Below are 22,572 nucleotides of genomic sequence, written 5' to 3'. Positions count from 1 at the left end.
TTCCTTTGTGACCACACAGTATCCAATCAAATTGGTCAGACAAGACTTCCCCTTAACAAAACCATACTGTGTCTGAGCTATAACTGAAGTCTTGTCTAGATGATCCTACAGTGCTTTTTTAACCAGTCCTTCCAATAATTTTTCTGGAACAGAAGTTAAACTAACAGGTCTATAATTACTTGTGTCGCCCTTTGATCTTCCTTTGTGACATTTGGGTCACATTAGCACCTCTCCAGTCCATAGGTACCTCCCCTGAGTCCAAGGAAGCTGTCATAATTATGGCTAAGAGTTTGCTTACATCCTTTGCTGCCTCCTTTAATATAACTGGATAGATTCCATCCACCCCGTGTGCCTTTTTTATGTTTATCTTCAACAATTTCTCCTCCACTTTCCTCTCAGTTATTACCAAATCATCTAGCTCACTGCCAGTGTTTAATTCACCACTGGCACTCTCCTCCCTGAATAACTCCTCATGTGTGAATGTAGATGCAAAATACTCATTCAGTTTGTTAGCCACCTGAGGAAGTTCATCAACAGTTGAACCATCAATATCCAGTGGACCAATCTGATTCACCCTTTTCCTTCTAGAGTTTACATAGGTAAAGAACTCTTTGCTGTTTTTCTGGGTATGTGGGACAGGCAGTTAGGTTTTATGAGTACCACTAAGTTGTAGACTGGTAATCCATTTGGCTCTTAATTCGTGCTTAGTAGCAGCACTATTTGACTGGAGGTCACAGGTGCGAACAATGCGTTTCCAGTCTCTCGTAATCTGTTTGTTATATGGAAATTTTCTTTGTTTTATGAAAACTATTTTAAGTATAATTACTAAGGGGAATTAAAAAAAAATTTTTTTTTTGGTGCCTGCCTGAACTGTACCTATAAGTGATGCTACCTTATCTACCCACTTGTGGCGGCCCTGCTAGGGTGTGCCTAGCAAGTACAACAATTCATGATTGTCAACAGATTGTCAGATTTTAAGAGGGGTTAAAGTAAGCATTATTATTCATGTGAGACCTAATAATACTAAATGCACACAAATTGGCAATTTGTTGGACAAATATAGGCTGAGATACCATGCTGAGAAAATTCTGCAAGTTAGGTCAGAATATATGTGTCAGTGATTCTTCTTAGGCATGATAGGAAGGAATATATGCTGAAAGCCTTGTGGATTAAATCAAGACTTGGGTGTCTCTATAAGGCCTATGGGGGAAATTTTTATTAGCATGGCCTGCACTTGTAGGCAGAAGAAACCTATTTTGTAGAGACAGAACACATTTGAAGGAAGGTGGTGCAAGGACATCATTAATGATATCTTTGGGGAAGGATAAGGGAAATATAGATGCACATTTATCTGATGATATGGGTCAAAGTAACAAATAAACACAACTCAAAAGTTCTTGTTTGTTGTTGCAACAGCCAATATTGGCAAGATGTTCTGAGGGCGGTGATATTTCAAAGCAGGTAGCTAATGTTAGGGAAACAAGCTTAAATAACTTCAAAGGGGTGGGTTACAGTAGTAAAACAGGAACACTTAGTCTTAACTGTGCTTACAGTTAAGACTATGTCATCAATAAAACATGAGTGAATTTGAATTCCTGGTTAGGGAGTTCGAATTCACATATTAGCTCTAATGAAAACAGTGTCACCCAAAATAGGAAATGACAATTTTCACTATGATATGTACAATGTATTTAGGAAGGACAGGAAAGATACAGGAGTGGTAGGATCATGCTTCTTATCAAAAGCAGCCTGAGTGCAACACAAGCTTTTGAAGATTCAGAAGTTAATGCATGCCAGTACAGAATCTGCATGGTGTGAGTTATTTGAAAGTAAAGGTATAATGAGAGTGGGAGTAATCTACACACCAGAAGACTGTGAAGATTATGACAAAGAGCCTCTACATGCAGATGAAAGAGGTAAGCAGGTGTGACTATCCTATAATGGGTGATTCCTATATGCACCTTTTTAATTGAAGCAAGTGGGAAGAGAACTGACCATGGGGGCAAAATTTTTAAAAAACTGGATTATAATTTGCATCATCAACATGTTAGAGAAAATACTAGGGGGGTATGAATATTCTAGACCTAATTATTAGGCATAAACCAGATGACATCATATCACTCATAGTACAGGAACCATTAGCAGGAAGCCATCACACAGTCCTTAGGTGAAAGATGGAGAAAGAGGTTGCAATCGTTAAAGACAATTTAGTAATGGGGTTTAATTTCAGGGAAGAGAGAAAGAGGGAGGATCTAATACATTATATTTAACAACATCTTTACATATATATATGTTCATGGCCTTTATCACTGTACACACACACACACACACACACACCATTAAGAAAATATATCAAAAGGAAGATGCCAAAATGGATGAATAGAGCTGACAAGATTCATTCAAAATGGTATGGGACAGTTACATACAAAATGATGAAAAGTATCAAAGCCTATGACAAATAAAAGTTGATCTGTAATAACTCCACAGAAAAGGTGAGGTTGGCAAAGGCTGACAATGAGAAATCACTGTCTAAAAGAGCAAAGCAAAGAAAGGGTACAAGGAGTTTTTCATGTGAATATAAAGAAGAAAACAAATAAGGTCATATCCTTGTGTAATGGTGTGGAAAAGTCAAAATCGCTCAGCATATTTTGCTGATGAATTGAACAAGTATTTGCAGCAAAGCACCTTTCTTTGAATTTCCTCACCATTTTGCACAATCCATTTTGGGAAATGGATCCTCATTTTAAAGTTTTTAAAATGGCAAAGTGCTTTGTTTGAACACTGTTATTTTGGTAAAAGATTTACCAGCAAAGCACAACCTTTCATGGCGCCTCCGTAGCCAGGTGGGCAGGAGCAGCAGTGCATAGCACATGCTTCTTGATTAGACCGGGGTTCGAGCCCGTGCCCACCAAATACGGAGGATGCGGAAAGGTCAGAGAATGACCACCGCATATCCCCGGAACAATATGGCCTTAGTTGCTAATGCTCCTAAAAACCAAATAACGAACAAACAAACAACCTTTCATTTGCAGTACCATATTAACTTTTGTTTGCTACTGTGGTTACACCTCCTTTATCATATCTAATGTGTGAGCATCTCACGATTTACTTTGCATACTAACTTCATTCAACATCAAGTGTACTCTGTTGTCACTTCTTGAAACTTTTTTTTTCTGTGCCTTTCATTTCCATATGGTCCAAACCAGCATTTCTCAACCATTTTGCAATGTGACCCAACTAAACTGTAAAAAAAAATTGTGCTCCATCATTTCAGAAATTGCATTTAAAGACAAACGAATTCACTGTTTTGGCTTTTCAATGTTTCATATATAATTAAGAAAAAGTACTTGTCCATTAATACACACTATATTTTATTAATCAATTAAAATTTTTACATCCAAATTATAAATGTAATTTATTAAAAAAAAAGTACCAATTCATTATTACATATAAACATTTTATTTTTAATGTGATCCTTGTGCTTTATCAAAATTTTGTGACCCACCTAGACTTTTCTGTAGCCCACCAGTGGGTCATGATACACAGGTTGAGAAATGGCAGTCTAGATGCCATCTATTCCAAAATTTCATCTAAGCAATTCATGATTTGCCACCTAGAGACAGCCAAAGCAATGCTCTTCAGTTATAATAACAACCCTACACACAATAGAAAATGTTGATTTTTCACTAAGTGAGATCCCAAAATACAAATATTTCATAAGACAATACAACTACATATTTTAAGGAAGCTCACATTTTCATGTTTGAATCTTGTCAAAATTTTTATCTCTCGTAATGTCCTTTGGCAATATGTCTGATGTTCAAATGGCGAAATCTTCTTAATAGCCACCTTATGCTCTGTAACATTGTCATAAGCAGATCTATAAAAAAACAAAATCACACTTAAGAAGATAAAGATAATGGCAATATTTCTGCTACATCATAACATCTTTATAATATCTACATGTACAGTCATCAAAAAAGGAACTCGTTTTGGACAGAATATAGTTATTTAATTATTTAATTTATAGTAATTGATTTTGTATCACAGAGTATGCAATACTTGAAAGTTTATTGCTGTTTCATGATGCCCCCAAATGGAAAATTAAAATTCTGTAAGAATGTATGAACAAAATGACGAGCAACATATTTTTTTTATATGAAAAGTAGTATAAAATTGATAGTTGAGATACAGCATGAATAATAAGTTGGTTCAAAAATGTCAGAAGGTAGCAGTGTTACTCAGAACAATAAAAAGTGAGTTGCAGTAGAATGAAATGTGCAGCAATGCCTAAAAACACTTCAGATGTTTTCCACATTGATCCACAGTTCAGGTCCCTCAGGCTTGTTACAAATATTTGTAACTACCTGGGAGTCTAAAAATGCTGATCGAACTGATATTCAACTCCCAGTTGTAATTCAACTGGACTGAAGTTCAGCAAAATCCAGTCATTCTGAAAACTAAACCTGCTTGCAATTTCATAATGGTGGGACTGTTAGTAACCCTGGATAAACCATGTGCCAGTTCAGAAACACCGTACCTAGTATACTGGAGGTTAAAGGATCATTCTGGCTTCTAACCTCTTTTGACATGAGCACACTGCAAATGTTGCTTCCTCTGCATCAAAAAAGTAGGATTTTTATTTTTGGTCTTGGCATTACATTTCTTCCAAACAGCTACTCTGTACAAATCTCAAATATGCCATATAATGGAATATTGTTCTCACATGTGGAGTGGTGATCACAAAAAACCTATCTCCAGCTTCTATACTATTCAAAAGAAGGCAGGGTTAATTAATGAGTGGTCACTTACAAAGTCTCTCCACTCTGACTATGAGACATTTAATTTCTGCTATATGCCTTTTCTATAGATACTTCCATGGGTACTGTTCTGAATTGACATCTTTAATTCCCTCCACTCTCTTCTAAACTGGTCTGGTAACCACCACTCTCTACAACTGGTCACCATCCATTCACTGCCTAATTCCAAATTCAGAGAAGAAATTTTTGCTCTTCATCATTTATCCCTTCTACTTCTGCTTTCTGGATAAACCTTCCTTCATATGTACAGCAGTGTTGATAATCTGAACTAATTGCGACTGGGAGTAGTTTGGACTACCGATTTAATCAGATTTTCGAACTTATCAAAACTACAATTCTGGAGACTGAAAAAATAAACAAAACAGTTTAGTAAGTTTAGAAATAAAAACACTAACTTATATTTTTATTCATTGGTAACAAAACAAACATGTGTACTGTATAGATCCTTAACAAAAATAATTACTTATTTTTTGCTGCACCATTTTCTAACTTTGTTTCTTTGCTGCCAGATCTCTCTCTTTTCAGCAACAGTAGTAGAGTTGGACAGCATTCAGCTTGTTGATTGTTGGTCGATTCAGCATTGCTTGTTTGTCAATTTTCACGCATCATTTAATTTTGTTAATTGGTGAATTTTGGATATTATCTCTATTCTTGAGGATAACAGAAAATATTAAATATGGAAAGACACAAGAATGGTAACTCTGATCAGAAATGCTGAAACCTGGAGAGAAAAATAGTCATGGGTAAAATGAGTTATATAGGTGGTTTTCCATACAAGTTTCAGAAGACCGGAAGAAAGCAATAATTGCTTTATCGATGTATGAAAATGAATGTAGAAATTACAGAGGAATTTTACTCTAATATAATACCAAGTAAAATCTAAGTACCTCAGAGAGGAAAGTTAGTATTAGCTTTCAGAGGCATATTATGCAAGAAAGCAAGCTTATACAGCAACAGCAAAAAAAAAAACCTTTACATTTTCTCCAAAAGTTTATCCACTTCTTCCTTGAATTTATTTAAGCTATCAACTTCCACCATGACAGACGGAAGTTCGTTCCAGCAATCAGCAACCCGCTGGCTGAAGGCAGGCAAATTTCCTCACATCTATTCGACAACTGTTTTTCCTCAATTTCAGTTTATGCCCCCTCAGGTTTATAATCTAAGCAAGAGGAAGAATCCCATCAGCATTGAGCCTGCTCAATCTATGCAAGGCCTTATACACCTTAATCAGATCACCTCTCAGGTGCCTAGTCTCCAGATGCTGCAATTTGTAGAACTTAAGCCTTTTCTTGTAAGTGCACCCCTCTGTTACCCTCACCAATCTTGTTGCCCTTCTCTGTACTCGTTCTAGCAACTCTACAGCCTTCCTAAAATGAGGCCTCCAGACCTGTATGCAGTACTCAAGGTGTGGCCTGACCATTGCCTTATCCCTGATAGCAAAATTCCTGTATATTATTGACAAAACCCTATGACCTAATCTGGCAGCCTGCCTGCACTGTTCAGAAAACTTCATATCTGACTGCACAATTACCCCTAAGTCTCTCTCATTCTCCACTACCCAAAGTATAACAACACACAGTTGATACATTTCTCTGGGATTACTGCCACCCATATACAGCACTTTGCATTTGTCAATGTTAAACTTCAGTTGCCACTTTTCAGCCCACCTGCCCAACTTTTCTAGATCCTGTTGCAGTAGCATACTGTGATTACTGTCATTAACAACCCTGCCAACCTTTGTATCATCTGCAAACTTTGATATTAAGTTTGATATACCTTTATCAATATCATTGGTAAATACAGAAAATATCAATGGGCCCAGCATGGACCCTTGAGTCACAACTAATAACATTAGTCCACAAAGAGCAGTGTTATTGATTACCACTGTTTTCTCCCACTCAACCATCCTTTTATCCATTGTAGCAACTTGTCCTTAATGCCATACTGCTCCAATTTGTACAATACTCTTCCATGTGCAATAGCATCAAAAACTTTCTTGAAATCCAAGTACAGGCATACCTCGGTTAACGTTACCTCTGATAACGAAGCTTCGATATAACGAAGTCTGCAATTTCAAGCCCCATTTAACATAAAAAAAAAATATTCCAGTTTAATCACCTGAAATCTAAACAAACTGAAGAAATTACGGAAACCTTTGGGGCTTCTCGTGGTTGGTTCGAGAAATTTAAAAAACGGGCCAGGATTCATAGTGTAAAATTAACAGGAGAAGCTGCAAATAAGTTTCCAGAAAAACTAAAGGAAATAATTGAACGTGAAAATTTTCCAAATTTGGTGTTCAATGTTGGCGAAAGCGGGTTGTTCTGGAAACGGCTACCAACAAAAAGCTTCATTTCTATTGAAGAAAAATCAGCTGCTGGGTTCAAAGCAGCCAAAGACCGTTTAACGTTACTCTTTGGATCAAATGCCTCTGGCGATTATAAATTAAAATTGTTATTAGTTTACCATTCAGAAAATCCGAGGGCGTTAAAAGGTAACATAAAAATGAATTTACCTGTAATATGGAAAGCAAATAGAAAAGCGTGGGTTACCAAGGAGTTATTTACTGATTGGTTTGTTAACCACTTTTGTCCGGTATTGTCAAAAAAACAATTTTGAAGAAAAAGCTCTTTTGTTGTTAGACAATGCTCCGGGACATCCTACTGATCTTAACACATTGGACACATGCATTCCTGTCAAAGTTGTGTTTCTTCCAGCAAACACAACTTCCCTGATTCAACCATTGGATCAGGGAGTAATAGCATCATTTAAAGCTTATTATCTGCGTCGAACATTAAGCAGTTTAACTGAACTAGAGGATAAAGAGGAAATGACAGTTAAAACTTTTTGGAAAAACTACACCATTAAAAACGCAATTGAAAACATTGATAGTTCTTGGAAAGAAATCACTAAGAAATGCTTAAATGGAGTTTGGCGCAAAATATGGCCAGAAGTTGTACTAGAAGAAGAAAATAACATCCAAGAAATTAGAAATGAAGTTATCCAGATGGCTCAATCAATAGGTTTCGAAAATGTCGATGAAGAGGATGTTAGAAATTTATTGAATGCAGAAGATGATGGTTTTTCAGTGGAAGATTTAGAAAACCTTGTTAGCAATGAAGACGAAGTTAAAGAAGTTCCAGCCGAAAAAGTGTTAAAAAACCAAAGATTTAAAAAGGTGCTTAAATGACATTGAAAACGTTTTAAATTTTTTTAGTGAAAATGATCCTGATTTAGGAAGAAGTATTATTGTTAAGCGATCAGTGTTAAATGCAATAACTCCGTATAGGTAATTGTTAAATGAAAGAGAAAAAGAGCATAAACAATCAACTTTAGACTCGTATTTTAAAATGTGATTTAACTTTGTATGTAAGTTGACTGATTATTTAATAAAACTTTTCTTTGTCCGAAAAAAAAAAAAACTTTTCATTTCTTTACGTAGGAACGTATCCCTATTCTGGCCATAGTATTTTTACCTCTGAAAACGAAATTTCGCTTAACGAAGTAATTTCGTGGAACGCATCCTATTCGTTATTCGAGGTATGCCTGTATATGATATCAAAATTAGTTTTTGCATCCAGTTCCTTTGTGACCACATCATAGTAGCCAATCAAACTGGTCAGACAAGACTTCCCCTTAATAAACCCATGCTGTCTGAATTAGTAAGCAGTATTATTATGCTGTCTTGTCTAGATGATCTTGCAATGCTTCTTTAAACAGCGACTCCATTATTTTCCCCAGAATAGAAGTTATGCTTCTCATTTAGAATCTGCTGTTGGTAACATCATCAGTTGGTCCCACTGTATTGAATTTAAAAAATCTGAGACCACTATAGTCACCTTTACGAAAGCAAAAAACCTTCCCTTTACTCCTTATGGCAGTTATATCTTTGAGTTGTTGTTTGTTATTTGGTTTTTAGGAGCATTAGCAACTAAGGCCATATTGCTCTGGGGATATGCGGTGGTCATTCCCTGATCTTTCCACATCCTCCGTATTTGGTGGGCACGGGCTCGAACCCCGGTCTAATCAAGAAGCGTGTGCTCTGCTGCTCCTGCCCACCTGGCTACGGAGGTGCCATATCTTTGAGTAAATCCCTCATCAGCACACTGTGATCACTGCCACCTAGCGGTTCCTTTATCTGTACATTCATAATGCTGAATAGCCACTGCTGATAATCAGATCAAGAGTACAGTAAGTGTTCGACTTACGTGGATTAGTAGATATGTGGTTGCGATACATCTACTTATGACTAGCCATGGCATCCATTAAGCACCACTTTAAATATAATAAATTGTGTTAGTGTTTGCTAATGCGAATTGATAGTGGCATCGGCACTTTATTTTCACCTTAACCACTTAAGTGTAAGTTGTATCTTGTGAGTTTATACTTGTTATAAACAAAATAAATATAAACCCAAATATGTCTGCAAAAAGAAAAAATGGTGCGAATAGTAATCATAGTGATAAGAAGAAGCGCATTATAACTATGGAGATTAAAGTCAATCATTAAACAACATGAAAACGGCAAGAAATTTGTGGACACTGCACGTGTTTACGAAATGAATGAATTGACTGTTAGAACCATTATAAGTTCAGATTATGCAGCACATAAAAAGTTCTGTGCCAATGCAATCTATGTTCATATCAAAAGAAGAGGCTTATTAATAGAAGTAATGAAAAAATTGTTGATGACGAAGACATGAAACAACAATGAATGACGATAAGTTTTATGCTCATACAAGAAAAAGCCTTGAGTCTTTTTGAAGAACTAAAGTGTAAACATAGTGAGAATGTTGCAAGTGAAACATTCATTGCAAGCCACGGATGGTTTCAAAGATTTAAGAGCTGTGCTAAACTACACATCAAAGTTAGAGGTGAGGTTGCTAGTGCAGACATAGTAGCAGCTATGGAATTTCCCAAGGCTGGCAGAAATCATCAAAAATGAGGATTACCTACCACAACAGGTCTTCAATGTAGACGAGACTGGTTTATACTGGAAAAAAATGAGATATCAAAGGACAGATTAACCCTTCTTTTTGGTGGAAATGCTGCTGGAGGTTTCAAAATAAAAACACCGTTAGTTTACCGTAGCGAAAATCCAAGGGCCGTCAAAAATATGTCAAAGGCATTGCTACCTGCTGTGTGGAAGTCCAATCGAAAAGTATGGGTGACACAAGAAATTTTTCGGGACTGGTTTTTCCATCATTTTGTGCAAGAAGTTAAAAAATATTGCCAAGAAAACAACCTACCATTTAAGATATTACTGCTGGTTGATAAGGCACCTAACCCAACAACTGTGTGACTAACAAGAAAACATAAAAGTTATATTTTTGCCTGCAAATACAACTTCTCTCATTCAACCCATGGATCAGCATCTAATACAGACATTCAAAAAGTATTATCTATGAACAACATTTAGACAGGCAGTAAGGGCCACTGAAGGACAGAATGCAGATCACTGAAGTAGTTCTGGAAAGAATTTGACATTTACAAACTATTAAAAACATTGATGCTGCCTGGAGTGAAAATACAGTACCAACCATAATGCCGTCTGGAAGAAACTCGCCCCCCAGTCTGTTCAAGATGCTTCGGAAAGTGAAGAAAATGAAGATGTAATTAGAGAGCTTATGGAAATGATCAGAACATGGGAAAATTTAGAGGAAAATTACTTTATTAAACTGTTGAAAAGTCATAGAAAGGAATTAGGCAATGAAGATTAATGGAGCTTGATGACCATAAAAATGAAGACGAGGTTTCGGAGGACATACATAAAGTTGAACCATCAAAATGCTTTGATACTAAGGAAATGGCAAAATGCTTTAAAATGATTGACTAAGGACTAGCTGGCTTAAAAGCTCAGGATCCAAACTGCGAAAGGTTTTAAAAAGTGATTGGAGCGGTGCATGATGCAATTGCATGCTACAAACTGATTTACAACAAGAAAAAAAGAGCTACAGTGCAGATATCATTGCACAAGTACTTCAAGATACCATCAAAATCTCAAGTTAGAGAACATATTAAATGATTAGTACAGAATGGGTATTTTCAGATAAATTAGGACATAAAAATATGCACAAGTTTATATTTATGTACGAGTATGTACTCGACAGGATATAGAATAAAGTTTTATTTCCACAAAGTTTTCATAAATAGAAGTTGTTTTGCTTGAATTTTCCTTTAAAACAAATACACAATTAAAAATAGATTGTATTTAAGCACTATTTGACTTATGCGATTTTTCAACTTGAACGGTAATCACTAGAATGAATTAATCACGCAAGTCAAGGACTTACTGTATTACTCCCTCTGGCCGACTCTCGAGCATGCTGCTGTATAAAACAATCATCTAATAAATTCACAAAAGTTGTGCTAGTGTGTAAGTGACCAACCCATAAGTTCCAGTCAATATCTGGAGAGTTAAAATCCCCTATTATAATACATTCTGATTTACTGGCCCACTATTTCTCTGTGTAGATGTTCATTGTACTCATCACAGTCATTAGGCCAATAACAAACTCCTTCCCCTCATTTTTGCTTTCCCAGTGCTTAGGTCACACCAAACTGACTCAACATTGCACTGTCCATCTAGGTCAACTGGATGCACTTCCTTATATTTTATGTGTTTCTTAACTAACAGCATAACCCCTCTTCCCTTCTCATCCTGTCTATCCTTTCTGTACACATTGTACTCCCCAAATTCCAATTGTGCATTCCTTATCTCCGTGTGACACGTCTCTGATATCCCAACAATATCCACCTTTGATGTCTTGACCAGCACTTCAGATTCATCAATTTTATTTACTATAATCCTAGCACTGGTGTACATGCAAGTATACATGCACCCGTTCTTACTCTTAGTTACCCTAACACAGCCCATAGGATCCACTGATCGTAACATTCCTGGTACTCACTTTCTGGTATCTGTTTTAATACCCACATTACATTACTCTGAATTTCAGAAACTGACAGAAAATACATTCCTTTCATGACTCCTTTTAGTCGAGGAAATAAAAAAAAGTCACAAGGAGACAAATCAGGTGAATACAGAGGGTGCTGCAACATTGTGATCGATTTTTGAAGTTAAAAACTCTTTCACTACAATGGCAGAATGTGTGGGAGCATTGTCATGATGCAAAATCCACGATAAAGCAATTTCAGGTCGAATCCAGTTGACTTGCTTGCAAAGCCTTTCCAAAACTTGAAGGTGAAATTGTCGATTGACAATTTCATTAAGTGGAACAAACTCTTTGTGGACAATTCCTTTTCGATCAAAAAAATCAAATTAACATGGTTTTCACTTCTGACATTCTCGCTTTTTTGGGTCTTGGCGAGGAAGCTCCCTTCCAGTGTAGACTTTGCCTTTTTGTTTCGGGGTCATAAGCAAATACCCAGCTTTCATCCCCTGTAATCACGCGATGCTTTCCAACATCTCCTGAGAATGTCGCAACCGAATTTCTTTCTGCTCATGAGAGAGGTTTTTCGGTACCAGCTTTGCACACACTTTCCTCATCAACAAATTTTCAGTAAAAATTAATCTAACACTTTCCCGATTAATGTTTAGTTTTTTGGCAATCATTCTTGTGGTTAACTGCCTATCGCTTCAAACAAGATCACGCACATGATCAATGTTTTCATCACATCGAGTCGTGGAAGGATGCCCTGAAGCTCAGCATCTTTGATGGATTCACATGCTTCTCGAAACTGTTTTGCCCAATTGAAAATGCGTGGTTTTGACATGGTATCATTTCCATAAACTCTGGTGAACTTTTCACAAATATCTGTTGAGAAACACGTCTTTACACAAACCAACTTATACAATGACTGAAACAACTGACGATGTTTACCCTTTGCATGCAGGTAGAAGGGGGTTCGGGCTACGCAGCTGGAGGACATAACGGTTTACAGTGTGGTCACTTTGATGGAAACAAAATTATTCTCAAAACTTCATTGTCACACTTCGTATTTACTTGTTTCACACAATGACTCCCAGCAGTTCCTGAAATCCTCAGCAACTTGCTTTCCAGGCTGCTGCTCATTCCAATAGAAGCAGTTATAAGAGAGTTATAAGTATTGTTGAATGTCAGCTTGAATAAGAGTAGTCAGGATTGAGGCCAAATGGACGAATCAAATAGTGAAACCAGGGAAAATTAACAGAAAAGTCATGGGAATAAAACAATAACTGGTATTTAGGATTTCTTATTCTTCTGCTCTTTCACCTCCACAAAGATTATCGCTGATGACATCTTTTACAAAAATATGGCATCAAGGATAATCTTTAAAGGCACACAAAAAGTTATATAAAAATGGCAAATCTCCAGTGAAGATTGAAGGAAGCACTGGAAACTGGTTTATGGTTAAACTTGGAGTGAGTTTAACCTTATCACTACTTTTTTTTATAATTTTCATGGACCATTAATAAAAGAATGAAAGTTAACAGAGTTCACTGTGGGAGATATAAAAATTAGACTATTTAACAGTATAAAAATTATACTGTTAAATAGCAGCTAGCAAGATGTTCAAGAATTTCTAAATAATTTAGGTGTGTTATAGACAGTTTGGCATGAAATTTATTCATAAAATAAAAATCAAAGGTTTTGAATGTTGAAAAATATTGTTAACAGGTGAGATTGTTTCTACAGAGATGGGAAAAAATTAAATAGAAAGGGTGCAGGAATATTTGCTGATGCTATTGAGGCACTGTTAGGTGAGTCGGAAAACTGTTTGCTTGGAGAGCTTCACAGAGTAATAGATTAACAGTAAACGCAATTAGGGGTAAAAATGATTCTTGCACTGCTTCTATTGGAATGAGCAGCAGCCTGGAAAACAAGATGCAGGGTATTTCAGAGACTGCTGGGAGTCATTCCGGTACAAGTAAACACATGGGTTGTGTTAGGGTAGCTAAGAATAGGAACAGGTGCATGTATACTTGCATGTACACCAATGCTAGAAGTGTAGTAAATAAATTTGATGAATTTGAGGATACTGGTCAAAACATCAAAGGCAGATACTGTTGGGATATCAGTGTTGTCACACAGATATAAGAAATGCAGAATTGGAATTTGAGGAGTACAATGTGTACAGAAAGTACAGACAGGATAGAAGGGGAAGAAGAGTCATGCAAAATTTAAAGAGGTACATCCAGTTAACATGGATGGACAGTGCAGTGTTGATTCAGTTTGGTGTGACATAAGCATTGTGAAAGCAAAATTGAGAGGAGTGTGTTATAGGCCTAATGACTCTGATGAGTACAATGAACAGCTGTAAAGAGAAATAGGCTGGGCCAGTAAATCAGATTGTCTTATAATGGGGGGTTTTAACTTCCCAGATATAGACTGGAACTTTTGGGTTGGTCACTCACACACTAGCAAGACTTGTGGATTTATTGGTTGATTGTTTTCTGCAGCAACATGTTCGAGAGGCAACCAGTGAGAATAATACTCTTGATCTGATTATCAGCAGTGATTATTCATGCATTAAGAATCTGCAGATAAAGGAACCATTAGATGGCAGTGATCACAGTGTATTGATGTGGGAATTACTCAAAGATGTAACTACCATCGGGGATAAAGGGAAGGGTTTTTGCTTTCATAAAGGTAACTACAGTGGTCTAAAGCAATTTTTAAATTCTATACAGTGGGACCAACTGATGATGTTGCCAACAGCAAATTCTAAACAGGATGCATTCAAGGAATTAATCTTGGAAGTTACTAGGCTTTTCATACCAACTAAGAAATACTGTTTAAGGTTAAGGCCTAAATGGATGTCAGATGAACTAATGCGACTCGTGGCAGAGAAGAAAAATGCATGGGATACATATAAATAAATCATCAGGAGACACAGATGCCTATGCTAGATATAAGCAAGTCTGTAATCAAGTCAGAAAGGAGGTTAGGTAAGCAAAGGCACATTACGAGAAATCTTTGGCAAAGGACACAAAAAAAACCAGTAAAAACGTCTTTACTTATGTAAACTCTAGAAGAAAGGGAATGAATCAGATTGGTACACTTGATATCGATGGTTCGATTGTTGATGATCCTGCTGAGGAAGCTGATGAACTGAATGAGTATTTTGCATCTACATTCAGACATGAGGAGTTACAAAGGTAGGAGGATGCCAGAAGTTTATCACTGTAACAGGGAGCTAAAGGATTTTGCAATAACTGAGAGAAAAGTGGAGGAGAAATTATTGAAGTTAAACATAAGAAAGGCATCTAGGGTGGATGGGATCTAGCCAGTTATATTAAAGAAGGCAGCAAAGGAAGTAAGCAGGCCCTTAGCCACGCTTATGAGGGTGTCCTTGGACTCTGTGGAGGTCTCCACAGACTGGAGATGTGCAAATGTATCCCAATTCACAAAGGGGGATCGAAAGGTGACATGAGTAATTACGGGCCTGTTAGTTTAACTTCTGTTCCAGGAAAAATAATGGAGTCACTGGTTAAAGAAGCACTGCAGCATCATCTAGACAAGACTTCAGTAATCATTCAGACACAGCATGGGTTTGTTAGGGAGGAAGTCTTGTCTGATCAATTTGGATGGATACTATGATGTGGTCAAAAAGGAACTGGATGCAAAAAATAATTTTGATATAATATACTTGGATTTCAGGAAAGCTTTTGATACTGTTGCACATAGAAGACTACTGTAAAAGATGAAGCAGTATGGCATTAAGGGCAAGTTGCTGCTATGGATAAAGGGATGGTTGAGTGGGAGAAAACAGAGAGTGGTAATCAATAGACACTGATCTTCGTAGACTAATGTTATTAATGGTGACTCAGGGGTCCGTGCTGGGCCCATTGCTATTTTTTGTATTTATCAATGATATTGAGAAAGTTATATCAGGCTTAATGTCCAAATCTGCAGATGATATGAAGGTTGGTAGGGTTGTTAGTGGCAGTAAGATCAGTATGCTACTGCAACAGGATCTGGAAAAGTTGAGCAGATGGGCTGAGAGGTGGCAACTGAAGTGTAACATTGACATAAGTGCTGCATATGGATAGCAGTAACCACAGTGTAACATACCAACTGTGTGGTACAACACTCAGGGTAGTGGAGAATGAAAAAAGACCTGGGGATAATTGTGCAATGAGATATGAATTTTACTAAGCAGTGCAAAAAGGCTGCAAGAGCAGCTCATGGTGTCTTGTCAATGATATATAGGAATTTTGCTAGCAGGGATAAAGAGGTGATGTCCCCTTGTATAAGGCAATGGTCAGGCCACACCTTGAGTACTGCGTACAAGTCTGGAGGCCTCATTTTAAGAAAGATGTAGAGCTGCTGGAACAAGTACAGAGAGGAGCAGCAAGATTAGTGAGTGGAACAAAGTGTTGCTGGCCAAAAAAGGCTAAGTTCTGCAAATTGCAGGGTCTGGAGATAAGGCACCTGCGAGGTGATCTGATTGAAGTGTATAAGGCCCTGAATGGTTTGAGGAAGCTCAATGCTGATGGATTCTTCCTCTTGCTCATATTACAAACCTGAGGGGTATAAATTCAAATTGAGGAGAGATAGTTGTAGAATAGATATGCAGAAATTTGCTTTTAGTCAGCGGGTGGTTGATTGCTGGAACAAACTTCCATCTGTCATTGTGGAAGTCGACAGTTTAAATAAATTCAAGGCTGAACTGGAAAAACTTTTGGAATGAATGGATGGGTGAAAAGAGAAGGGGTTTTTTTTTTTTTGGCTGATGCTATATATGCTTGCTTTCTTGCATCGTATGCCTCTACTAATGCTAAAAATTTAGTGTATACACTAATCAAAAATTGGGAAAGTTAGTAATACTGTGTGAGCGGGAACAATGCTTAATGAATATGGAAGATTAGATATAGAAATATTTTGTTTGTTTTTTTTTTTTTTTTGGTTTTTAGGAGCATTAGCAACTAAGGCCATATTGCTCCGGGATATGCGGTGGTCATTCCCTGACCTTTCCGCATCCTCCGTATTTGGTGGTGACGGGCTCGAACCCCGGTCTAATCAAGAAGCGTGTGCTACGCACTGCTGCTCCATCCCACCTGGCTACGGAGGCCCCAGATATAGAAATATGCAACAGGATAAGTAAAGCAGAAAATATAGGAAGCCATAAGTAAAAAGGCCTACACTCTGGATTCATTTATATATATTCACTATTTTGCAGCACAGAGCAGAATGGAAAGTAAAATAAAATGACGGGTTGTAGTTAAAGTTGGTTCAATGCTAAATACATAAAATAAACAGTAAAATAGAATATGCATAAATACATACAGTAACCAGTAATACAAAAAGCTTTATGTTACTGTATGTATTTACATATATTCTGTTTTACTATTTATTATATGTATTTAGCATTAAATCAACTTTAACTACAATCCGTCATTTTATTTTATTTTCCATTCCGCACTGTGCTGCAAAATAGTGACCACAGTAGGAAGCCAGTTAAACAAATTCATTTGGAACAAAAGAAAAATTAGCCAGTGACAAAAATGATTCCAACTACTTGACCACAAACTGAAAACAACTCATAAAAGCTCCCGTTCCTGATGAGAAGTATTTCTCAACTTTAATCTGCAATAATAATTAACTTCAGATCACTTTTACTCAGTGTTACAAAGAGCAGCCACACTTCCCACTGCAATGACCAGGAGGGCACTAAATTCATTTTACAAATGACAAACAGCAAATCACATCAGTCAATCATTCAACACAGTTTGAATATTTTTTGCACAACCAAGTGTTTTAGTCTCTAAGTCAACTTTATGCAAATCCTTACCAAAAGTCTTGGGGACACCTGCAGTAAGGAACAAAACTTGCATAAATAATAGATTTGAATAAATTCAAATAGCATGTTGGTACAATCTTGGCCATAGAAATTGCTTCAAGGCATCATGAAGGCTTTCTACTAATTTCTAGTAGAAAGGTGATGCTTTTGTGCTCCACTCCTTCAATAATGAAAAGGGCTATTTTAGCCTATCCCTAATTCTACAATCCAATTCATCCTCAAAATGGTCAACTAGACTAACATTGGGAATCTGTGGTGGTTATTACAATGTTCCTATGTTATTATCTTCAAACCAAGAGTTCACAATATTTGCTGTCACATGGAGCATTTGTCACATTTGACAGTATAAGGACTGCCTCTGTAAAATTACCACAATGCAGAGCACACAGAATTTTCAGCACGGGATGCAGCATTTACGGGTCCAAGAACTGCACCAGTCGATCTGACCCATACCATGAGACACATCCCCAGACCATAATGCCACCTTCTCCCAACTTCACAGTTGAGACATCAAACTCAGGGAGCCCAGGCATTCTCCACAACCAAATACAGTAGACTTTCAGAATAACAGCAACTTTGGGGATTCAAGTTACCATTATTTCAATTTTTCCATTATATAAAAAGTTTTATTTTTAATATATTTAATGAAGAAATAATGAGGCTAAATGAGAAGAGAGATTAAGAATGCAATTTTATTAACTGCAAATAAAAAACAAATGTGTTGACAATCCAATGTTACATTTTGCCATTAATACACTCCTGCTTATGCCCCATTCTATTTTCTTTATTACATTAAGTTTAGTCTGCGCAGTTGCACAGTGGTAGTCACCGTCCTCCCCACACAGATGGAAAAGGCCCAGGTTCGAATCCTGTTAAAGACGTGAGGAACTTTTATGGGTTTTTTTTCACTCCACGACTGGGTTAGTCAGTCTCAGGTGTAGATAGCAAGGCCCCCCCCCCCACATACTGGAGTTTTTCATCCAGCAAAACAGGCAAATAGACCAGAGAACACACAATTTACAGATACAATACACATGGGTATATGAATTAACTTTCCAGGTGACCCAAATGTAATAGTTTGGATTATATCAAGTTTGTCACTAAGCTTTAATGTTGTTGTTCTTTTCTTCTCTGTATGAGGTTTATTAACTTTAGGAGCCATGGTGAGGGGCTTTTAATTTATAATAAATGTAAAATAGCAGTATAATCCGTGATATCAGTACAGAATTCACTTTCAAAATGGCGAACATAAACAAATACAGTAATCACGTGAATTGCCATTTTCTTTTTTCTGCACTGCAAGACACGTTGCATGTAAACATCCGATCTCAATGTGCCATTATTTCGACAGTCTACTGTACATTCATCACACTGGAAGAGAATGTAATGTGACTTGTAGCACTGGACCAATTTTCACTGATCCACAGTCAAGGTCTCGCATGCCTTGAACCATGTTAATTGATGCTGCACACATTTATTTTTGTCATCAAAAGCAATTAGGCTTATTCCATGAAAAGTTGTGGTATGCCGTTCTCTTCGTATCATGGAAACACTTACAGGTTTGCCTGCATTTGCATGCAGTTTCAAACTCAGCTGTTTTATAGTTGTTTTTTTATAGTGATTCCAAATAAAAAAAAAGTATTAGAACCTGTAGTACTTTAGTATTGCATTTAAGTTGAAGGCTGAGAAGAGAGTTACTTACTGATAATGGACTTGAAAATTTTTGGGAAATCTGAAGTTGAATGAATGTGGACTAGCTGAGGCATGTGTTCAGACTTGTTTGTGGGGGGAGGGAAACAGAGAGAGAGAGATAGAGAGAGAGAGAGTTTGCACAAATCAGGTCATTAATTAATCAAACTGCCTTATTTTGGATAAGGACTAGGACAGCAACGGCAAACACTTTCCAAACCTTGAATGTCAAAAATAAGATAAAACCAAAATATAAATTTTTGCATGAAAAAAATAAATTAATAAGTCATCTTTGCTCTTATAATAAAAAGATAACCAAACCTTAAAGTTCCTAATGAAAACTTTGTTGATATATGATTCTTTACACAGTTACACTTGTGGTTTTCACTACTGGATATAGCTATTTCGTTTTACAGTTGTATCTGACAACAACTGTAAAAGAAAATTGTCTTAAAAAAAAAAAAAAAAAAAATTTATAAACTATTCATGAGAGGGCGGCTGGATGCCAATATATTTTTTCATATGCATACTGGTTGTGGCATGAATGCTATTTGTTTGTCATCCCTAGTCTAGGAGATGTTTAAGAGCTATTTGGAGGCACCAGTCCAGATAAGGAACAAGCTGTTTAGAGTAACACCAAGGCAAAAAGAAAACCTAGTTCAAAAGCCTTAAAAATGTCAAGAGCAACTACTTCAGTTTGCACCAAACTTTCCACTGAATTTATCCAAAGACAAATAACATGACCCAAAATACCACAAGAGTAGATCAACACCGACAGAAAAAGATTGCTGGCATTATTGATCAATGGTAGATTTAAAAGTGTACAAGTCGGCATATGAGGATTTCTCCATTACTCTGTAAAGAGATGGGATAACAGTGATGGGATGATAACTAGAAGGGAGGGATTTGTCATCTTTTTTTAAGAATTGGCTAGATATTAACAGCTGTTATGAGCTTTGGTGTACACAAAAAATGAAGCTGGAAATTTGGATAAGCCAAATAGATAATACCTGGACTCCCCCCAATCACAGATGCAGAGCAGAGGCAGCAGTGACACTAATGTATAAGCTGATCTGGATGCCTCCTACAGTGCCACTGATTGGTTTGGTCAGCCACCTATATGTTTGGCTATTTAGCAGCAGGCCTGCAAAAAACATTTTAAAGCTATACACTCAAAATGAAAGGAATATATTCAAAATATAAGGAATGCATATATACATTCAAAATGTATGGAATACAGAAGCAATGGGGAGATGCTTGAGACCAAACATGGTTTTTACCAATTCAAGCTTCTAAGCAAGAATAGGTAGACATTTTTTTCATAAGACATATATTATTTCCCCTTTGAAACTCTGTTAGCTATTTCCATGTGCTCATTTGGCACAAATTCTGACCTACTGATCACCTTTATAGGGCAAAATATCTGAACAGTACACAGTATTATTATTATTATTATTATTATTATTATTATTATTATCCATATGGTGCAAGGAAGCCTGAGGCTTATGCTGCACCAGCCAAAAAAAACATCCCGTGTTACCCTGAGAAAGTCAGAAGTAGAAGGGAATCACCAAGAAAGCAAGAAAGAAGAATGATGATATCCAATCCAGCTCAGGACCCTGGGTTTGCCAAGCCCATACTCACCAAATGTAAATATTTGCCAACTTTTCTAACTTTTAATCCAGAAAACTTTCAATGTAGATCTGTCTAACAGATCTGTACTGGAAGAACATTAATCACACCCTCACATAGAGAAAAGGATAAAGATGTGAAAAAAGGCCTATGGACAGAGAATGTCCTTCAGTTGTGACTGTGACTGTTATTGTAAAAATAAAGAATATCAGTAGCAAGCCAAGTCAATGACCCTGAACTGCCTGTTGTGTTTTGTCCTACTTATCCATATAATTAATGAGATGTTTGGCTGACTACACTGGCAGCAAAAAAATCCCAGTTGCATGGAATTAAATCTTGTGTGCAACAGTAAGTTACTGTTTATGGAAGAGATTAACCACAGATTTAATCAAGCATACATTTTTTCAGCAATACTCACACTGGGAATTCTCATTCTTTTTACTGTTCTAAAGTGATGTCAAACTAGCCACCAATTTATGCAAGCACCATATGACCAGCATTGCTGTAATAAGCATAGAAATTCATGCTAAAATGTGCCAGATTTTACAGTTTATGGTGTGTGTGTGTGTGTGTGTGTGTGTGTGTGTGTGTGTGTGTGTGTGTGTGTGTGTGTGTGTAAAGATGTTTTTCAACAGTTTATAAAAGCAATTGACATGAACTTTAATACATTGAATGAGTGATATATTTTGATATTTATTAATCAGTTTTTGTACATCCATCACAGTATGGATGTACAGAGAATAATATAAGGTCTGTTCAAATGGAACATAAATTTTGGAATAAATAGCTGAGATATGTAAGGAACTGGTATACAAAGTGTTAGACAAAACTAGGAATGGTGACTATAGTTTGCATGGAGCATTCTATGTTTGGTTACATTCAAATGTGTGCCGTGTGTGGTGATGTAATTTTTGAAATACAAGTGGTGATCAACCAATGAATATTTAGGGTGGGTTGTTTGAAATATGACACGGTCTTCCAACAGTATGATAAGGTTACACAGAGACAGCAGTCCATCTAGTACTCGCCATGGTTGGATAAAGGACATTATTAACAGAGGCATCAGCCAAATGCATCAGTGCTGTTTACCAATTGCATGAAATGCTGCAAAACCTATCCTACAGCCCCAACCTGTCACCCTACCACTACCACATCTTTTGATCTCAAGATTTTTTTTTTTTTTTTTTTTTGGTAGTTGTTGGTGCATAAACTTCTGTGGCCATAATGTACCTCCCAAGGTTTTTTGCAGTACTTTGATCCAAGCCCGAGGTGGGAATCGAACCCGCGACCTTTGGGTTGCCAGGCAGGCTTTGATCTCAAGAAGAAGGCACTCAAAGGTCACTGCTTTCATACAGATGATGACATGAAGGAAACTGTCACAAACTGGTTTTAAGAGCAGGAAGCAGATTTCTATGCTAAAGAAATCTCTCACATGGTGACATGACATAATGCCTCAACTCCAAAGGTGCTTACCCTTAACCAGGTGTGATTGAACTTCTTATTCCAGTCTGTGTTCATCATATGAACGATGTTCAAATTCAGATATCAACTCAACGTATAAGGGTTGTTCATCCTATGAACAACCCTTATACAATGATTTGATATCTGAATAATCAAAATGCCTGTTTAATTTTTTGTTATAAAAAACTGATAGTGTTTTTGCATTAATTATAAGTACAGTTAGTTCT

At 36.8% G+C, this 22,572-nt stretch overlaps 1 protein-coding gene across 1 annotated transcript in view; it reads right to left on the bottom strand.

Annotated features, from left to right (window-relative positions):
• Positions 1-22,572, bottom strand: part of rl (Mitogen-activated protein kinase rl) — a 142,264-nt gene that overhangs the window by 94,715 nt on the left and 24,977 nt on the right. The window contains exon 2 of the mRNA XM_090370973.1: positions 3,754-3,880. Coding sequence (XP_090227099.1) covers positions 3,754-3,880 — 127 coding nt within the window. The remainder of the gene's footprint in view (positions 1-3,753; positions 3,881-22,572) is intronic.

Source organism: Mastigoproctus giganteus, chromosome 3 (genome assembly GCF_048544385.1).
Source record: "Mastigoproctus giganteus isolate SK-2022 chromosome 3, ASM4854438v1, whole genome shotgun sequence".
Taxonomy (NCBI): domain Eukaryota; kingdom Metazoa; phylum Arthropoda; class Arachnida; order Uropygi; family Thelyphonidae; genus Mastigoproctus; species Mastigoproctus giganteus.
The sequence above is the reverse complement of the archived record's forward strand: the minus strand, read 5'-3'. Positions and strand labels throughout refer to the sequence as shown.